The 17,943-nt window shown below is 35.0% G+C and overlaps 1 protein-coding gene and 1 long non-coding RNA gene across 15 annotated transcripts in view; one reads left to right on the forward strand and one right to left on the reverse strand.

Moving 5' to 3' along the window:
- The window catches only part of taok3a (TAO kinase 3a), a 135,523-nt gene that overhangs the window by 35,755 nt on the left and 81,825 nt on the right, over nucleotides 1-17,943 (reverse strand). For all 14 annotated transcript variants that reach the window (XR_015491029.1, XR_015491028.1, XR_015491025.1 and 11 more), the window contains exons 7-10: nucleotides 17,365-17,478; nucleotides 17,186-17,277; nucleotides 15,770-15,863; nucleotides 12,432-12,513 (exon numbers count right to left, since the gene is read on the reverse strand). Coding sequence is in view for 8 of the 14 variants with exons in the window: in XM_087253305.1 (XP_087109431.1) it covers nucleotides 12,432-12,513; nucleotides 15,770-15,863; nucleotides 17,186-17,277; nucleotides 17,365-17,478 (382 nt within the window). In the remaining 6 variants the exon portion in view is untranslated. The remainder of the gene's footprint in view (nucleotides 1-12,431; nucleotides 12,514-15,769; nucleotides 15,864-17,185; nucleotides 17,278-17,364; nucleotides 17,479-17,943) is intronic.
- LOC147843897 (uncharacterized) lies at nucleotides 223-10,034 on the forward strand. The gene is made up of 3 exons (XR_015491032.1): nucleotides 223-3,398; nucleotides 3,442-7,360; nucleotides 7,407-10,034. It is a non-coding gene; the product is annotated as an uncharacterized LOC147843897 (long non-coding RNA).

Raw genomic sequence — 17,943 nt, forward strand, 5'->3', positions numbered from 1 at the left:
ATCAATTGTACACACACAGACTTCATATGACTTCAAAATGATGTCTTATGTTGGTATCTAATGAGTCACACTTTATGGCTCAAATTATTGCATAATTGTATAATATTAATATTGTATAATATTAAGTAATGATAGGGGTGACACGGTGCCTCAGTAGTTAGCACTATCATCTCACAGCAAGAAGGCTGCTGGTTCGAGCTTTAGCTCACACGTGTTGGCCTCGGTTTCCTCCGGGTGTTCCGGTTTCCCCCACAGTCCAAAGACATGTGCTATAGGAAATGTCGAAGAAAACTAAAGTCGAATGGTAACGTAATGACGTTAACTGACTCATGTACTATTACATGAAATGGGAACATGAAAGGAACATTTAAAAAGCAACTCAAGTACACACCTTAATCATATTATTGTCTTATTCAGATTAAGGCAAATAATTTAATCATAGATGTGCATGTAAACGTAGTCATTTTAATACGACTACGATAATAATCTGATTAAGAAAAAGTTTAATATGTCTGAAAGATTACTGCTTATTCACTACACATCTATATACACTGATATACTGTATCCAAACAGCAATAAATGTAATTAAATTGACATGCCTATGTAGTGCAAATATAAATACCCCTTTATTAACCATAGGCTGTTGAACAAACAGAAACTGCTGAACATGATGTCTGTAATATGCAAATTGACGTATGATGCAATCTAGCAACATTTAATGATTTTTCAAGCAGAGTTTAGCACCTTTTCATTGAAAATAGTTGGCAACACTGACCAGACTTGGGTTTAGAAATGAACTAAAGAGACAGATGTCGTTTAATTTTATTGGAGTTAATATGAAATTTAATCGTAAGTTTGGCAAGCAATTTATTGATGTCCATGTAAACGTAGTCATTTAGTATGTTTACATGGACAGCAATGCTCCGATTTTAATACGACTAAGAGAACACTCCGACTAAAGTCATACTCAAACTTAACAGAAATGAAATCAAAATGTGGAGTATGCCAATTTTACTCACATTATTGAAGTGAAGAACAGACATGTAAACACCGCAACCCAGCTATTACCATTTCGTAGTACTTTTCACTACATTTTGCGACAGGTTGCACACACGGCAATTGTCAGGCGTTTACAACAAACAAATGAGCACAACTTCAAGCAAGAGAGCACATTTTTGGTGCGAGCAGGAAATGATGACTATGCTCTTATCCAGTACCTCAGAGTTTGTCATGGGGCCATGAATAAAACCTTATCTGTTTGCACGCACGGAAATCAACTGCAGTAAGTTTAGTTTGAAAATTAAAAATGTAACAAAATTACATATGGTGCCATGATGAACACAAGCTGTTATTTCGTAAAACCAAAGACTATAGAATATACAAGCCATGTCACTCGTATAGTGTTGAATAAGAAAAAGCGTAACGGACAATATGGCGAACAAAGCCCCACCTTCTCGTACAGGAGCCAATCAGTAATCGATATAGACTGATGATTCTTTGGGGGAGGGGCTTGCACCAGATGAAGTGTTGCCAACTGAGCAACTTTTATTATATTTAGCGACTTTTTAGATCCCCCTAGCAACAAATCTTCAAAAAGGCGACTAGCAGCAAATCTAGCACCTTTTTGGAAGTACTGAAGATTTTTTTTTTATAGATTTTCATGTCTGTACTGTACCATTCCTCTTCCTAACGAGCTGTGGGTGATGTCATCGGCCCCTCCCCTGCCTCAGAACACTCACAAGCGGCGTCCCCTCTGTGTACCAACGCCAAATGATTTAGCACCGTGTGAGGTATTTCCCTTGTACAGTCAAACCAATCTGCTTATCCTTTGTTTTAAAATTAACTATTTTATTTGACCATTTATTCTTGTTCATAAATCAGAGATTTTAGAGACAGTGAAAGTTTAATATGATTGAAACATTACTTCAAATTCACTACACATCTGTATACTGATATACTGTATTCAAACAGCAATAAATGTAATTAAATTGACATGCATACATAAAGCGTAGTGCAAATATAAATACCCCTTTATTTACCATAGGCTGTTGAACAAACAGAAACTGCTGGACGTGATGATGTCTGTAATATGCAAATTGACGTATGATGCAATATAGCAACATTTGACGACATTTCAAGCAGAGCCTAGCGCCTTTTCATTGAAAATAGTTGGTTACACTGACCAGACTTGGGTACATAAACGAACTAAAGAGACAGATGTTGTTTAATTTTATTGGAATTAATCTGAAATGTATGCGCAAGTTTGGCAAGCAATTTATTGATGTCCATGTAAACGTAGTCATTGAGTATGTTCACATTGACAGCAATCCTCCGATTTTAATACGACTAAGAGAACACTCCGACTAAAGTCATACTCGAACCTAACAGAAATGAAATTATTATGAATGTCATACGTAAGTTTGGCAAGCAATTGTGGAGAATCTAATGTTTCCCTATTCAAACAGAATGTCTGAGTGGTTTCAAAGATGGCCGATAAGTGAAATGACTTAAAAAGGGACTTTAGTTTCTTCCAACGTTTCACCAGTGTCATAATGACGTTAATCAAACCAAGTACTATAACATGTAAAATGGGATCATGAACATTGAAAAAGCAACTCATGTAAACACCTTAATCATATTATTGTCTTATTCAGATTAAGGCAAATAATTAGATTACTGATGCCCATGTGAACGTAGCCACTGATAACTGTTTTTTTGGTCCAGGGTGACATATACAAGGTTTCATTACTGTACATTTATGAGGAGCAAAGTGTTATTATTTGGGCTTGTGTTCACCTGAAAAGTACATGAGCAGCGTTTATTTCATTTTAGGAGAAACATTTGGGGGTTAAACATGATGCAATTCAACGGCCATGAAATAAACCCTCAGTCTCAATCCTCTCTGCATGCCGGATTACTCCGCTTGTGCTCAGGATTACGTCATTTCAGGTTTGTCCTCTGTTCGCTAGAGGGTGCTGATGTGTAATGTGGCCTTGACTGGACATATGGCACATGGAAGAGGCTTTCTGACATGTCTGGCTAAACGGGGACTTGATCTCACCTCCTCAATGGAAATAAAAAGGGAGCCGACTGGAGTTCATATGGCTGCATGTTAACTGCTTTCGTGAAGTCGCGCTCTGTAAAACCACAAACCGAGAGTCTTTGAAATTTATTGGTGATGTTGCAGTTCTTTCCGTTACTCAACTGGGTCAACTGGAGAAAACGGTTAGAAGCACAATCCAAAATCCAAATTAATCCCTGTCCCATTCCTCAAAGCGGCTGCTCTCGAACATTTATTGTCAAGCCTAACTTTAGGACTAAAGACAAGCAAATAGCAAATCTTTCCTCATAAACAAGCATCATAAAGACCTTTTTTTGTAGCACTTGCCATAGATTGTGTGAGTGTGAGTGTGAGTGTGTGTGTGTGTGTGTGTGTGTGAGTGTGTGTGTGTGTGTGTGTGTATTCCCAGGCCTAAGCCATTCTCATGAATCTGTTTGAATTAGACTGAATGGTCATTTTTTTTGCTTAGTTTTAAATCAAGCTGTCTATTTGACAGCATCAATTTTATTCTGTAAAGCCTTAAATGTAGAATCTCTCATCATCTCATCTCTCATCACCCAGTTGAAAACCACGAGTGACGCGGCAAGAACTGACCAATCAGCTTTATACTTTAGACAAACACAGAACACTCAAACACTGCAGTGCGTTTTCATACTATGGATGGTTACAGGTGTCCAGTTTTCTTCTAAATGTTCCAAACAGATTTGGAACAAGTAAATGATGAGAGATTTTAAAGTTTTGGGTGAACTCTTTAAGTCTTTTGAATGTGTCAAGCTGCAATGATCAACACAACAAAAAGTATTTCAGTGTATATTAAATTCCTGAAAGAGCTGCAGCTTATTTAGTATTTTTATAGGTATATTTTATATGTTTTAAGAGTAATTTAAAGTAAAGTAATGAGTAGTCTGATTTTACAATTTTCCAGTAATAGTCAGTAATTTGTAATTATTACTTTTTTTTAAAAGTAACTTACCCAAAACTGCAGACGGGTATTATAACTGACCAGGAGCCTCATTTGAAAACACTCATGATTTGTGGAGTCACCGCAACATTTAACCATAAAGTTACCTAAATATTTACCATTTATGTGTGTTTTAGGGTCTGTGACTGTGTTAGTATTTCAAGTCAGTTTAAAGTATTCAGGTGTAAGAAAATGCAATTATATATTTAACTAGATTAATTGTATTTGTGTATTTATACAATGAAGACTATACATTTACATAAGTAAAAATGTGTACCTGAATATTGCTAGACTTCCAGAAAATCATAAAGCTCTGTGTATTTTTTTTGTACAGTATCGTTGCTCTCCATGAAGTTAACAATGTTTGTGATTGGTTTATTATATTTAATGTAGATGCACTCCTTTAGGAAATCATCCCAATGTATCTAAAAATGATGATTTCTTTCCAAATAGATCTTTTTTATTTCAAATGGTGAAATGATATTTAATATTGCAATATGTATCGTAGAAAGAAAAAAAAAATAGGTTGCCAATGTAATTCCAGTACTGCGGTTTAATTAAAATAATTCCAATATCGTGCAGCTTTATGATAAATCAACCTCTAACAAGAGTGATTTAGCATGAAATTAAGCACTTAAACAGGCATTTAGTTTAAACAGGTCACGTCAATGTGGTGAGCTGGTAAAAGCAAACGGCTCAACCTTTAAGCCCAGCAAAGACAGTTACAGCTAGCAGGTCAGATTCCCGATGATAACACAGATAAGCATTCGGCTCTCTAAACGGACATCTGGGACTGACCAGAATGAGAGGAAACTAATCTATAGGATTATCTCCTTTAAATGGGAGGAAATTGCATAATCTAAAGTCTTGCAGACAGCCAGCTCTGCAACGGTCTGACGTTGAGTGATATACACTACATTCTCATCTTACAAGACCCTCTGTAGGTCAAGAACTGAGGTGGATTTAGACCTCGTGTCAGATAAATACAGCAGTTGGAATGGTGGTAATGGAACAAATGAAAGCTAGACTCAGATTAATGACTTCTTTTAGATCTTAAGGAGCTTGAAAGGCCAGACTTGAGGTATTAGTGAAGGATAGCAAAACCAAAAGTGGGTCAAAATTCATTTTTTTCCCCTCTTTAGGTCAAGAATTGAGGTGGATCAGGTCATAGACAAGGCATTTTAGCCAGTTTAGTGACTACTGAACGGTCCTGGCAATCATTTTGCTCAAGCAACTAAAATATATTCCTATGCTATTGGGGTGACATCTACAATAAGTCAGTCATACCTAGACATTATCTAAGAATGTAAGAGTTGTGCCTCATATTACACACTATATTGTGCAGTGTATAAATGTTGTAAGGATTTTGTCACTTAGCATTAGAGTCTGATAGCCCTTCCCCCTTCAGCACATAATTAAAGCTGCAACATGCATGAGTGCATGTGTTCAATGTTGCACACTTCATTTTCTCAGTTAAATATATGCACTATGTGTACATTTAAAGCATAATTTTACATTTTAATATGTTCTGGCATAACACTACCTGCATTATTAATGCTAAAAAATGGCATATAGCAAATATGCAAACCTGCATTAGAAAAAGGTACATTTTCAAGGATGTACATTTTTTATGATATATTAAGTGCATTTTATAGATACTAAAAGGTGCAGTATGCAAGTTCAACACCCAGTGGTTGAACTAGGTATTGCACTCCTGGTTCAAAACGCTAGCAGGCGCAGGTTGCCAGATTGACGAAACCAACAGTAGCGTGCCTGACTATCGAGCAATTTATATTTTAGAAATGGCTTCCTCTATTTCATGCAGCTGAACGACAGGATACACTGACAATGATCACCTCAGGTACACCTCATGTGCTTTATTCAGTGCTAAATGCTAATAATGTGAGTTTAAAAGCAATTCAAACTCACAAAAGAACAAATAATAATAAATGAACAGTTTCAAATTGAACTTTAGAACTGACTCAGTGGAAACCAACACATATCAGTGATTCAGCTCAGCATGTACATTTATTAATGTTAAAGAGATTTAATATGTATTAATTAAAGTATAAACCTTACCATTTCATTGGAGTCTAGTAAGTGCACTATTATGTGCTTCTGAATGGCTGTACTTAAAGTTTGTGTCACGTCTGGTGCAAACAGACAAATTTCTTATCACTGCAAATCTTGTCATGCATCACTTTGCCAGGACACGCAGTCACAGTGTAACCTGCTCACGTAATGTTTACATTTGTAATATTTATGCTATTTGCAAATTAATAGAACTCTGAATCTGCGTCTCATTTCTGTGTCTGCCTTAGTCTACTGAATGTGTACATTCCATACAAGCTGAAGCTAATCGGTCAGTTCTTGTCACGTGACTCTCTGTGCCCGGCATTTATTTAACTGTGTGCATCTGGAAGGCACGAGCACATCACGTCACTTGCATGTGCAAGCCATGCACATCCATTGGAAATAATGCACTTGCGCAAACTCTAGAAAAGACGCAATATGCGAACGAACACTAGAAGGCCGCTGTCATTTGCATTCACCTGATTTTTTGACAAAAGGGTTGCAGATCTAATCCTTGGCAGTTTGTGGGTCGTTCACTGGACTTTTCCCCTTCGCAAAGAAAATTTCCTAAGATGTCTTACTCATTTTGCTGCTTGTGCATTAAATTTGGGTGCTCAAGTGACCAAGATGTAAGTGAGAGAACACAGTCATTTTTTTAAAATAAAAGATTGTTCAGACAAAACGAAAATAATTATTGATTTCTTGTGCAGCTCGTACCAATTAATACGCAGACCAGTGGTTGAGGACCACTGGTCTATAGAGCAAATCATCATTATAAAATAATGGCCTGTTTCCACTGAGTGTTCCCGTATGGTACGGTCCAGTTCGGTACCTTTTTATGGCTGTTTCCACGGTCAAAACGTACCCAAAAGCGAACCGTACCATCCCACTTTTTGGGTACCCTTTGCAAAGGGTAGCTAGCACAACAAAAGGGTACCAAAATTCAGAGCAAGAAGTGCAACTGAATGCTATTGGTTTACAGAAATAACTCACTCAACCGCCATTTTTATTTACACAGCTGAGACATTACACCATAATAATATATACATATAATAATGAGCCATGGTCGACCCGAGCTCAAACAAACCTTGTTGTCCTCTTGATAAGCAGCCACAAATCGAAGAAGAAGAGCAGAATCTACCCTGTGCCCCATATTTTTTTACAAGGCCGCCTAATGCTCGATCGGTTTTGCTTTCTCGCATACGCTCACCGCGTGTCTATATTTGAAACAACAAACTTTTTTAGCTGATAATAATAATGTTCGCGTGATTACTGAAGTGCTTCTGAAAAAAAAAGCTGGAAAAAACAAAGGAGCAAATGATTCTTTCAGCAACCTAAAACATGAATAAACTGCAATGTTTAACTTTTATCATCATCTTTTGAAATATTATCAACTCTGAATGATGGAATTACTTTCTAACAAGAGATTACATGTGCTGGTGAAGAATAAAGATACAGATGAGAGGTTTCTTCTGACTGTGAGCTATATGTTGCATGTTGATTTTTAACCCAACTAAGGACTAAATGTATGTTGTGTGTAGCTTTTCCTGCGATAGGTAACATATCAGAGACTGTAAGGTGTTCATATATGTTGCATTTATACATTTATTTTATACAAATCGCAGACATTACATAGGTTTATTCGCGCAATCAATTATCCGCAGTTATAATCAAATCATGTTCATAGAAAGGTGAGTAATACACATTTATACACAAGTATTTGTTTAAAAAGCATCTGTGTTGTGAGAAGTGATTCTCATATATGTGAACGACCTGTACAGCTTTTCTGTAGACATTTCCTCTAGCGAGAATTATGTTGACTGAAACTTTCTGGTGTACACTACGCCAACCAAGAGTACAATTGGTACCCCTTTAGTAGTGGAAACGCAAGCCTAATAAAGGTGACCCGTACCAACCCGTACCGTACTACTCAGTGGAAACAGGTAATAATTTGCCTAATTACCCTTACTTGCCTAAATAACCTAATTAACCCAAATAACAAAGTAAATGTCACTTTAAGCTGAATACTAGTATCTTGAAAAATATCTAGTAAAATATTATGCACTGTCATCATGGCAAAGATAAAAGAAATTAGTTTTTAGAAATGAGTTATTAAAACTATTATGTTTAGAAATGTGTTGATAAAGATCATCTTTCTATTAAACAGAAATTGGAGACAAAAAATATACAGGAGGGCTAATAATTCTGACTTCAACAGCGTATTCCAATTTCCAGGATTTCACTACTACAAAAAGGCTTTCAAATGGCATGAAACGCATCAAAAGGAGTTCCTACAAAAGTGTTCAGGCTTGGCTTTCTGGGCCGCCCACCCTCTGTGAGGTCGTGCCTAAAGTGCATGTCTAGCATGACACTAAGCTCTCAGTGTTAAACAGGATTACCTGTGTCCACCAACGAGATCAGCCGTAACCTGTAACATGCACCCACACAAACAGACCCATACAGAGCGCAAACAAACAAACAAACAGATGAATCACTTCGGCAGCACCATCATCCCTTTATGGTCACGCATCCAGAGCCGCCCCGCAGCCAATAATTACCCATAACCCATAACTGTAGCGCTACATTCATCCGCACGTTTATTTTGGTGACGATAGAAATCCATAAGCCTCCCACCACAGCAGGATATCAGGAACATTAGTCACTGTGCGGCAAATATGTCCACCTACGGCCGCAGTGATTGGGTTTGAGAAAAAGTCATGGTTATATTAGTTACGTTACACACGCGCACAATCGAAAATTCCTCCTGCTTTTATTAACCCTCCAAGGATTTAGTTGGCACAGGAAGTGAGCAAATGAAAAACAGCAGAATGACATACTCTGTGGGTTTGAGCGCTTGGCTGTGCGCGCGTGTGTGTGTGTGTGTGTGTGAGTCAGCAGGGATGGATGAGCAAGGAACCCACTGTCATGAGAGCAGGAAGTACTGACAGATATGGAGAAGAGGAAGTGTAGTCGCCAACTGCGCAGGGGTGTTTTTATCTCTGCGAAAGTGCAGTTATCGACTTTTTTACGAGTGTGAAATGATGAATTGAGGTTTATGAATGTGTGTGTTAAGTTACTATGGAAGTTACATGATACACAAAATTTTTATATACTAAAATAATTAAAATAATATACTAGAGATACAGCTTAAGTCAGAACTATAAGCTCTCCTGAATTATTAGCCCCCATAGACTTTCCACAATTTCTGTTAAAGGGCAAGATTTTTTCATAATAGTTTTGACAAAAAAAAACTTTTACATTTTTTTTTAGTTTTAATCTGAAAAAAAATATTGCTCAAGGGGCTTATAATTTTGACCTTAAAATGTTTTTTTTATTTTTTTTTATTAAAAACTGATTTTATTCTAGCTGAAATAAATTAAATAATACTTTCTCCAGAAGAAAAAATATTAATGGAAATACTGTGCAAAATTCCTTTTCCTGTTAAACATCATTTGGGAAATATTTTTAAAAAGAAAAATAATTCACAGACGGGTTAATAGTTGACTTCCACTGTTTATCTATCACTAATTTGATGACTTCAGATGACCTCAAATAATAAAAAAAAAAGTTTTAAAGCACTTAAAAAAAGTTAAAATTGTAAGGCAAATTGCTGCGGGGCTGTTTTTTGAGTTGACTCAACTTTTCTTACAGTGTATAAGGAATTTCAGAGAAACAAAATAATAATTGGGAATTCAAAATGAACAGATTTTTAAATTTTAATAATAACATGACTACAGGCGACGCAGTGGCTGGGTCAGTTCGTGTTTCTGTGTAGAGTTTGCATGTTCTCCCTGCATTCGCAAGGGTTTCCTTCAGGTGCTCCTGTTTCCCCCACAGTACAGGTGAAGGTACAGGTGAATTGGGTAGGCTAAATTGTCCGTAGTGTATGAGTGTGTGTGAATGAGTGTGTGTGTGGATGTTTCCCAGAGATGGGTTGCGGCAGGAAGGACATCCGCTGTTTAAAAACGTGCTGGATTAGTTGGCGGTTCATTCCGCAGTGGCGACCCCGAATTCATAAAGGGAATAAGCCGAAAAGAAAATAAATGAATGAATGAACATGACCACAGCAAAAACGTGTAATAAAAGCTGTAAAATTGTAACATATCATAGGAATTTAAATAATGTCTAATATTTAAAATATTTAAGTATATATCATAAAATATTATTGATTGATATTGTTTAATTGTAAAATATTTCAAATTGCAATGTATTCCTGTTATGGCAATGCTTCACATTTAGCTAGGTTGCTGCCGGAAGTGCTGTTAAGCCTGGTTTTTACTTCTGTGTCGAGTGATCGGCGTGACCCACAGCGCCTGCCTTGCGCGTTGCCGTGCATTTATACTTCTGTGCGCTGTTTGTGTTGCTCTGCAATAACACTTTCAAAACGCCAGCTATGTTTTTATATTCCTATGTGTCGAGTGTCTTTACAGGTGTTTTGTTTTTTCTGAATGCTACCTTAATGTACAAGTGGCTCAAACTCGCTTATTTTGAGGCGGGAAGCGGCGGACGTGCAACAACTTTAATCATGAGGTAAACGCAAAACAAAAGTTTTCCACCTGGAGGTACTACATGGGACTTGACCCTTGTAAACATTTGCTCCAAAAAGTTCGCGTGACTCTCGGTCCCACCCACACTCATCAGTGAAACCAAGCCAACCAATTACAGAGTTTGCGCTACACATCGTTGTGACATGCAAATAAATTTTTTGAGAGGTGCGCATCAGCGTCGCTGTCAGCCACAGAGAGGGCTATGCTACCACGTGAAGGCTGCGCCGGAGCATACAGAGCAAGTATAAATCAGCCTTTAGTGAGACCAGCAGGGGTGCTCAACCTGTGGTCTGTGTGGGTCTTAATGCTCCAGTATAATGAAGGGGACTCTATAATGCTTAGTGAGGCGTTAAACCGAGGTCCTGACCTTCTGTGGTCGTTAAAAATCCCAGGATGTCCTTCGAAAAAGAGTAGGGGTTCAACCCCGGCATCCTGGCCAAATTTGCCCACTGGCCTCTGTCCATCAAGGTCTCCTAACCATCACCATATTATGATTGGTTCATCACAGTCTCCTTTTCACCAATCAGCTGGTGTGCAGTCTGATGCAATATGGCTGCCGTAGATGCTACACACTGGTGATGGAAGGTTCCCCCCAAAAATTTGTAAAGCGCTAGAGTGTACAGAAAAGTGCTATAGAAATGTAAGGAATTATTATTACTATTATTATTATCATCATTATTATAATTATTATTATTATTATTATTAACGTAATCTATGTTAAGCTGCTTTGACACAATCTACATTGTAAAAGCGCTATAGAAATAAATTTGAATTTAATTTAAAAATGATGGTCCCACTTTATATTAAGTGGCCTTAACTAATATGTACTTACATAGGAACTAATAATTTGTTACAATGTACTTATTGTTTAAATATATGCATTTACTGTGTACTTATGCTTGATTAAATACATGTATGCAATTACATTTGCAATTAACTTTTGTAATTACATTTATAAATACACTTGACCATCCCTTACACCTTAACCTACCCTTAAACCTACCCATACCACCAAACCTGTCCATAACCCAACCTCTATCCCAATTCAAAAGCACCACAAGTGTTCTCAAATACATTATAAACACAGTAAGTACATTGTATTTATTGTTTTGATGTAAGTACATAGTAATTAAGGACACTTAATATAAAGTGGAACCAATGATTTTTCCATAAAGCTTACATACTGTGAGATTTCATTCTGATTTTATTTTAACAAACCTTTGCTAAAATTATTATTATTTTAACTTGGTGTTGATTTTTTGATACTTTTGAATGGTAGTGTACTTGCATTATGTCATGAATCATTTGACATTGCAGAATCTGACAGAGTAAAACCACTTTAAAAGCAACTATATTTGAAAACTGCAAAGAAATTGTTCACCCAAGTCTATTATTGTGACTGTATAATACATTACAGCTCAACCTACATATAAAATAAACTCTGGATAACCCCTTTTTTATCTCAGACAGTCCATTTCCGTCTAATTCCACAATTCTTCGCCATAATCAGCAGTAATGTAGACCGGACCATATGCTGCTTGTCAAAGGTCTCACTACGTGACTTTAATCTGCATAAGAAGTTTACATTTCTGAGCCTAAACAAAACAATCTGTGTTTGAGTATCACATGAGCGTTTTGCCTTTCCATAGCGCATGTTTACAGAGTGTGTTTGAGAACGTGACTCCAAGTGAGAATGAATTAACAGTAGTGTGTGGGCAAATCACAAGTCGTGGTTGAACTCGGATGAGCAATGCTTATGAGGGACTTTATATGCGTGCCGAACACTCACCCGCAGGAGTTCTGCTGAGGAGGGTCTGTCCTGAGGAATTTTTAGTAGGCAGTAGTCAACGAAACTCCGGAATGCATCCGACCTTCACAAAATAAAAGTAGCAGATTTATGCAACTTTCTAAATGTACAGATAAACATATGAAGCAATGTTGTACAGTCAACATGAAATGCTGCAAAACCCAACTTGTTTTTTTAAGTCATGGCATTAGTAACGATTAGTAACAATTTTTTTGACAAAATGTAAGGTGTAAAATCCAGTTCCTGAGAGCCGCAGCTCTGCACAGTTTAGTTTTAACCCAGCCTCAACACACTTACCTGTAGGTTTCAAACAAAACTGAGGGACTCAATGGCTGTGTCTGTCTAAAATCACCTACTACTCAGTAGGTACTGTAATTGAATTTACTACTGTACTACTGTACAATTCTATACAGTATGAATGTCAGTAGTATGAACAGAACGCTAAGGTACAACATCCGCCATTTTGTCATGGTCACATGATCAACCCATGTCAGTTGTGTTGCTTCACTACCATTTATGAATTCTCTTGCAGTGCATTATAGGATAGCATAGCGTCCATTCAATGTGCACTAAAGAATCTCACTGGAATTAGGTCATCCGGGTATTTCTCACATACTGTTTTTCGAATTCTATGAATTCAGACATAATACTCAGCTAGCATACTGTTTTTAGCATAATAATATTCAGTAGTTTGGAGTATGTGACTTCAGACGCAGCTAATTAGTTTGATCTGGTGTGCTTGATTAGTTTGGAACTAAACTGTGCAGAGCTAGGGCCCTCCAGGAACTGGATTTGACACCTGTAATCATAAAATGTGTTTTAGATCATATAGTTTAAAAGTTTGTGGTCAAGAGTTGTTGTTGTTGTTGTTTTTTTTTTGTCAAATAAATCGGTCACACTTTACAATAAGGTTCATTAGTTAATGCATTTACTAACATGAACAAACAATGAACAATACATTTACTACTGTATTTGTTCATGTTAGTTAACGTTAGTTAATGAAAATACAATAGTTCATTGTTAGTTCATGTTAACTCATGGTGCATTAACTAATGTTAACAAGCATGGACTTGGATGTTATTAATGCATTAGTAAATGTTCAATTATGAATAATAAATGCTGTACATGTGTTGTTCATGATTAGTTAATGTTAGTAAATGCATTAACTAATGTACCTTATTGTAAAGTGTTACCAATAAATCTATATTTTTTTAGCAAGGATGCAATAAATTGGTGAAAAAGTAAAACTAAATACATTTAGATTGTTTTTTTAAGAAGTTCAAATAAATGTTCTTTATAAAATGTTTTTTATTTTTTCTATTGCTAATAAAAATCTGTAAAAAAAATCTTTTGTAGAACCAAAAAGTGTAATAATAAAATGATTTCTGATTCTGAAGAATCAATTCAGACCAAATACTGGAGTAATAAAGCTATAGCAACAACAAAAACAAATAAATCTAAAAAATAAAATAAAATAAAATAAAAATCTACAAAAATCTAAAAAAACATCTGGGGAAAAAAATCATTTGAAGAACCAAAAAGTGAAATATTACAATGATTTCTGATTCTGAAGAATCAAGTTAGATCAAAAACTGGAGTAATGGGGGAAAAAAAGAAATCACATTTCCTATAACAACTATAATGATTTCTGATTCTGAATTATCTTGTTAGACCAAATATGGAGTGATTAAAAAAAATCACCTTAGCTATAAAAAATTAACAAACATATCTAACAAAAAAATATAACAAAACAAAGTCTGGAAAAAATAATTTGTAAAACCAAAAAGTGAAATATTAGAATGATTTCTGATTCTGAAGAATTAATTTAGACCAAAAACTGGAGTAATGAAAAAAACTCATTTACTATAACAACAATAACAACAACAAATAAATCTAAAAATAAAATAAAAAAAATAAATAAATCTTGGAAAAAATCATTTGTAGAACCAAAAACAGAAATATTAGAATGATTTCTGATTCTGAATAATCTTGTTAGACCAAATAATATAATCAAGTCATAAATTTAAATGGAAAAGTTCTTTTAATGGAAATGATTTCATAATAATACAGTCTTTGGTAAGAAAACATAAAAAACTGACCATCAAAATTATGAACAATACTTTATAATATAGTGTCCATATGAACCCTTTGGGTATTGTGAGGTCCCATGCAAAATCATGCATTGTAAAATGTGAGTAAACCTGTTCCTTTAAAAGTGATTAGTCGACTTTACTTGAAAATAATTGAGTAAATATGTTGCTTTAAAATTAAGTAAATTAACTATGTGCATAATTATGTTAAAAAGCTTAACAGTTTCATGTTTCAATGTGTTTACTCATTTTAAGAAAAGTTAAAAAAAAATTAAACCAATAGGTTTACTTACTTTTTAAAGTAAATAAACTAATTGCCTTTTACAGTGTGTAAACATAAAAAAAAATCCTTTTTCACAAATAAAAACAGTGAAAAACAAAAATAAAAAAGGTCAGCAAAGTGACTTTTAACCGTTTTCCATCGAGCAATACAGTTTGATACAGTATAGCAAGGTATGGTATGGTACGTATTGATATCTGTTTCCATAGTCAAAGGTACCAAAACAAAAAAGGTCCCTACACAACAGATCGGTACTAAAAGAGTGGAGCTAGACTCGATGCTGAACACTATTGACTTACAAAGAATTGTCACGTGTTCAACAAGTCATGATAAAGACAACACGGAAAGCACCATTTTTAAATACACAGCCGAGACAAGACACCATACTAATGCACATAAAAATTAGCTGAAACGACAATTCTTGAAGTTTTTTGGGGACCACTTAATTCCAAGTTCATTTAACTTAACACTGTAAAAATGAATAAGTTAACTTGATTTCTCATGTTGTCCCAACAACACAAATCCTGTGTGGAACCCAGCTTTTTATACAGTGCATTAAATTAACAGTGGAGACATAAGCCTGATGAAGGTGACCCGTATCGAACTGTACCATACCGTGCTGTACTGAAATTTTGATGCCTTCAACATTCTGTCCCAATTAAACAGCCTTTCAATTTCAACCTCTAAATTATCAGCCTTAAATACCGGCAGGCCTTCAGCTTTGGAGCAGATCAGAGATATGAAGGCCACTGAAAGGCTGTTTGAGTGATAAAGCAAAAGATCACAAATTGGTAGTTGGGGTCACGGTTATTGCATAACACAGTTAAAGTGAGAGAGGAGTGCGTGGTGGAGAGGGTATATAATGTTTGATGAGTAGGAGTACTATATATACACATTTATATCTTATATGAGTCAACTTGAGTTTAGTGACTGTGAGAGGGGAAACTCACCACTCATTGGACTGTAAGGTGGGAGAGTCGTTTTGGGCGATGTGGTATAAGGCACTCATAGCGTTCATGTTGAAGAGAGGAGGCTTGCGTTCAGCTGGAAAAAAACAAAAATCCGAGGTGTTAGAAACTGACAAGTGTGGTGAAACTCCCAAACAGACAATAATTTTGTCCCAAAAATTTTTTTTGAAAAATTAATAACTGCTTTTAGTCTAGCTGAAATAAAACAAATAAGACTTTCTCCAGAAGAAAAAATATTATCAGACATACTGTGAAAATTTCCTTGCTCTGATAAACATCATTTGGGAAATATTAAAAAAATAAAATCAAATCAAAAAGGGGCTAATAATTCTGACTTCAACTGTATATATTTATTCAAATTTCTTTCTTCAGAAAATAATTTGCACTGTTCATTTTTTTAGTTGGCCAAAACATGACCTATTAAAAAACTTTATATAAGTTTGTTGACTTTTTTTTGTAGTCCAACCAACATTAGCCATTTTTAATGTTGACTGGATTTGAAAATAATAACTCTTCATTTAACATAAATATAATAAATTTATTTAAACTAAAGCCAAAGCAAGAATATTACTTCAACTTGGATAACTTTACTCTTTACAATTTCACCCATAATTTCCCAAAATTATTTCTTAATATCATTTTTATTCATATTTATTTTTTCTGAACTTTAATAACCAACTTATATTAAACAATCAAAAGCATGCCTTAACAATAATCACAAAAACTATTAAATAAACCTTTTTCCTGACAGGTAGTATATTTAGTAACAAGTTGCACATTTAATTTTTTTAAATAAGCTTCAAATTTCTTTCTTCAAAATATAATTTAAACTCTTATTTTTTTAGTTGGCCAAAACCTGACTCTAAACTTGATAAATGTACTTAAAAACATTTATAAACTATATTTTATTGGCTGGAGTGTGTTTTTTTAGTCCAGTCACTCTTAGCTATTTTGAATGTTGACTGGATTGAAAAATTATTAATTCTTAATTTAACATAAACATACTACGTTTTTGTAACTAAGCCCAAAAAAGGCTTTCCCAAAATTAAATTTAATCATCAATTTTATTTTTTTAAATATAAAACTCCGCTATTAAATAACCAACTTAAATTAAGCATTATAATAAGCATGCATAAGCAAATACATTCAATCATGAATCAAATTCAGTTTTGTTTAATTGTATTTACACTTTTAATATAAAACACACATTTTCAAATAACTATTGAATAACTTTTTTCCTGATGTTTAGTTTTATTTTTGTTACATTTAACTCTGTGAATGATTTATTAAAAAATAAAATTGAACAACATTGTAAAACAATTGATTTATAATAGCTACATGGAGTAAATATCTGAATGAAATATGGATAAAGACATGTACAATAGTGCAGACCCTCACCCAGCTCTATGCAAGTGATCCCCAGAGACCAGATGTCCACCTTCCCCTCATACTGACCCTCATCCATGGCCAAAATCACTTCAGGAGCCATCCTGCGGTAGAAACACATGTATTCGTGCAACCAAACCCGGTTTATCAAAATGCATTGTCCTGGAAAAAAAAGTATGTGTGATACTGACCAGTATGGGGTTCCAACAAAAGAGTTAGCAGGAGAGGCAATGGACGCAGAGCCAAAATCAGCCAGCTTAACCTGACCGGGCTCTGTCAGCAGGATATTACCAGCCTTCACATCTCTAGGACAAGAAAAATACCAAAAAAATAATTATGTTAAGCATTAGCAAGATGTATTGGAAAAAGCTGTGATAAAATAAAATGAAATAAAGTGCAATAAATAGAGCTGTATTACTGCAAGCTACTAAAATACAGTAAGAAACTCAAATGCCACAAAGCAGTTAAATAAAGCAATCCCAGTATGTTCTAGAATTTTAAAAGTTTGTATTTTAAACCAAAGAGAAAAAAAGATAAGAACAGATAAGAACTCCTATGCTGTAATGTGGTTAAATGCAGCATGTTTAAGAAATGCCATGCTGACACGTGTGAATGTGTTATGGCTTTGTTTGTTTAATAATAAACATTTATTAAGGTTTTAGAACCTGAAACTGAAGTGTGCAAACTTTTTTCACCATTCATGTTTCCCCATTCAAAACTAAACAAAACAAAAAACAACACCAAAAAAAAAAACAAAAAAAAACATAAAA

This window comes from Danio rerio, chromosome 5 (assembly GCF_052040795.2).
Source record: "Danio rerio strain M-AB ecotype USA chromosome 5, GRCz13ab, whole genome shotgun sequence".
Classification (NCBI taxonomy): domain Eukaryota; kingdom Metazoa; phylum Chordata; class Actinopteri; order Cypriniformes; family Danionidae; genus Danio; species Danio rerio.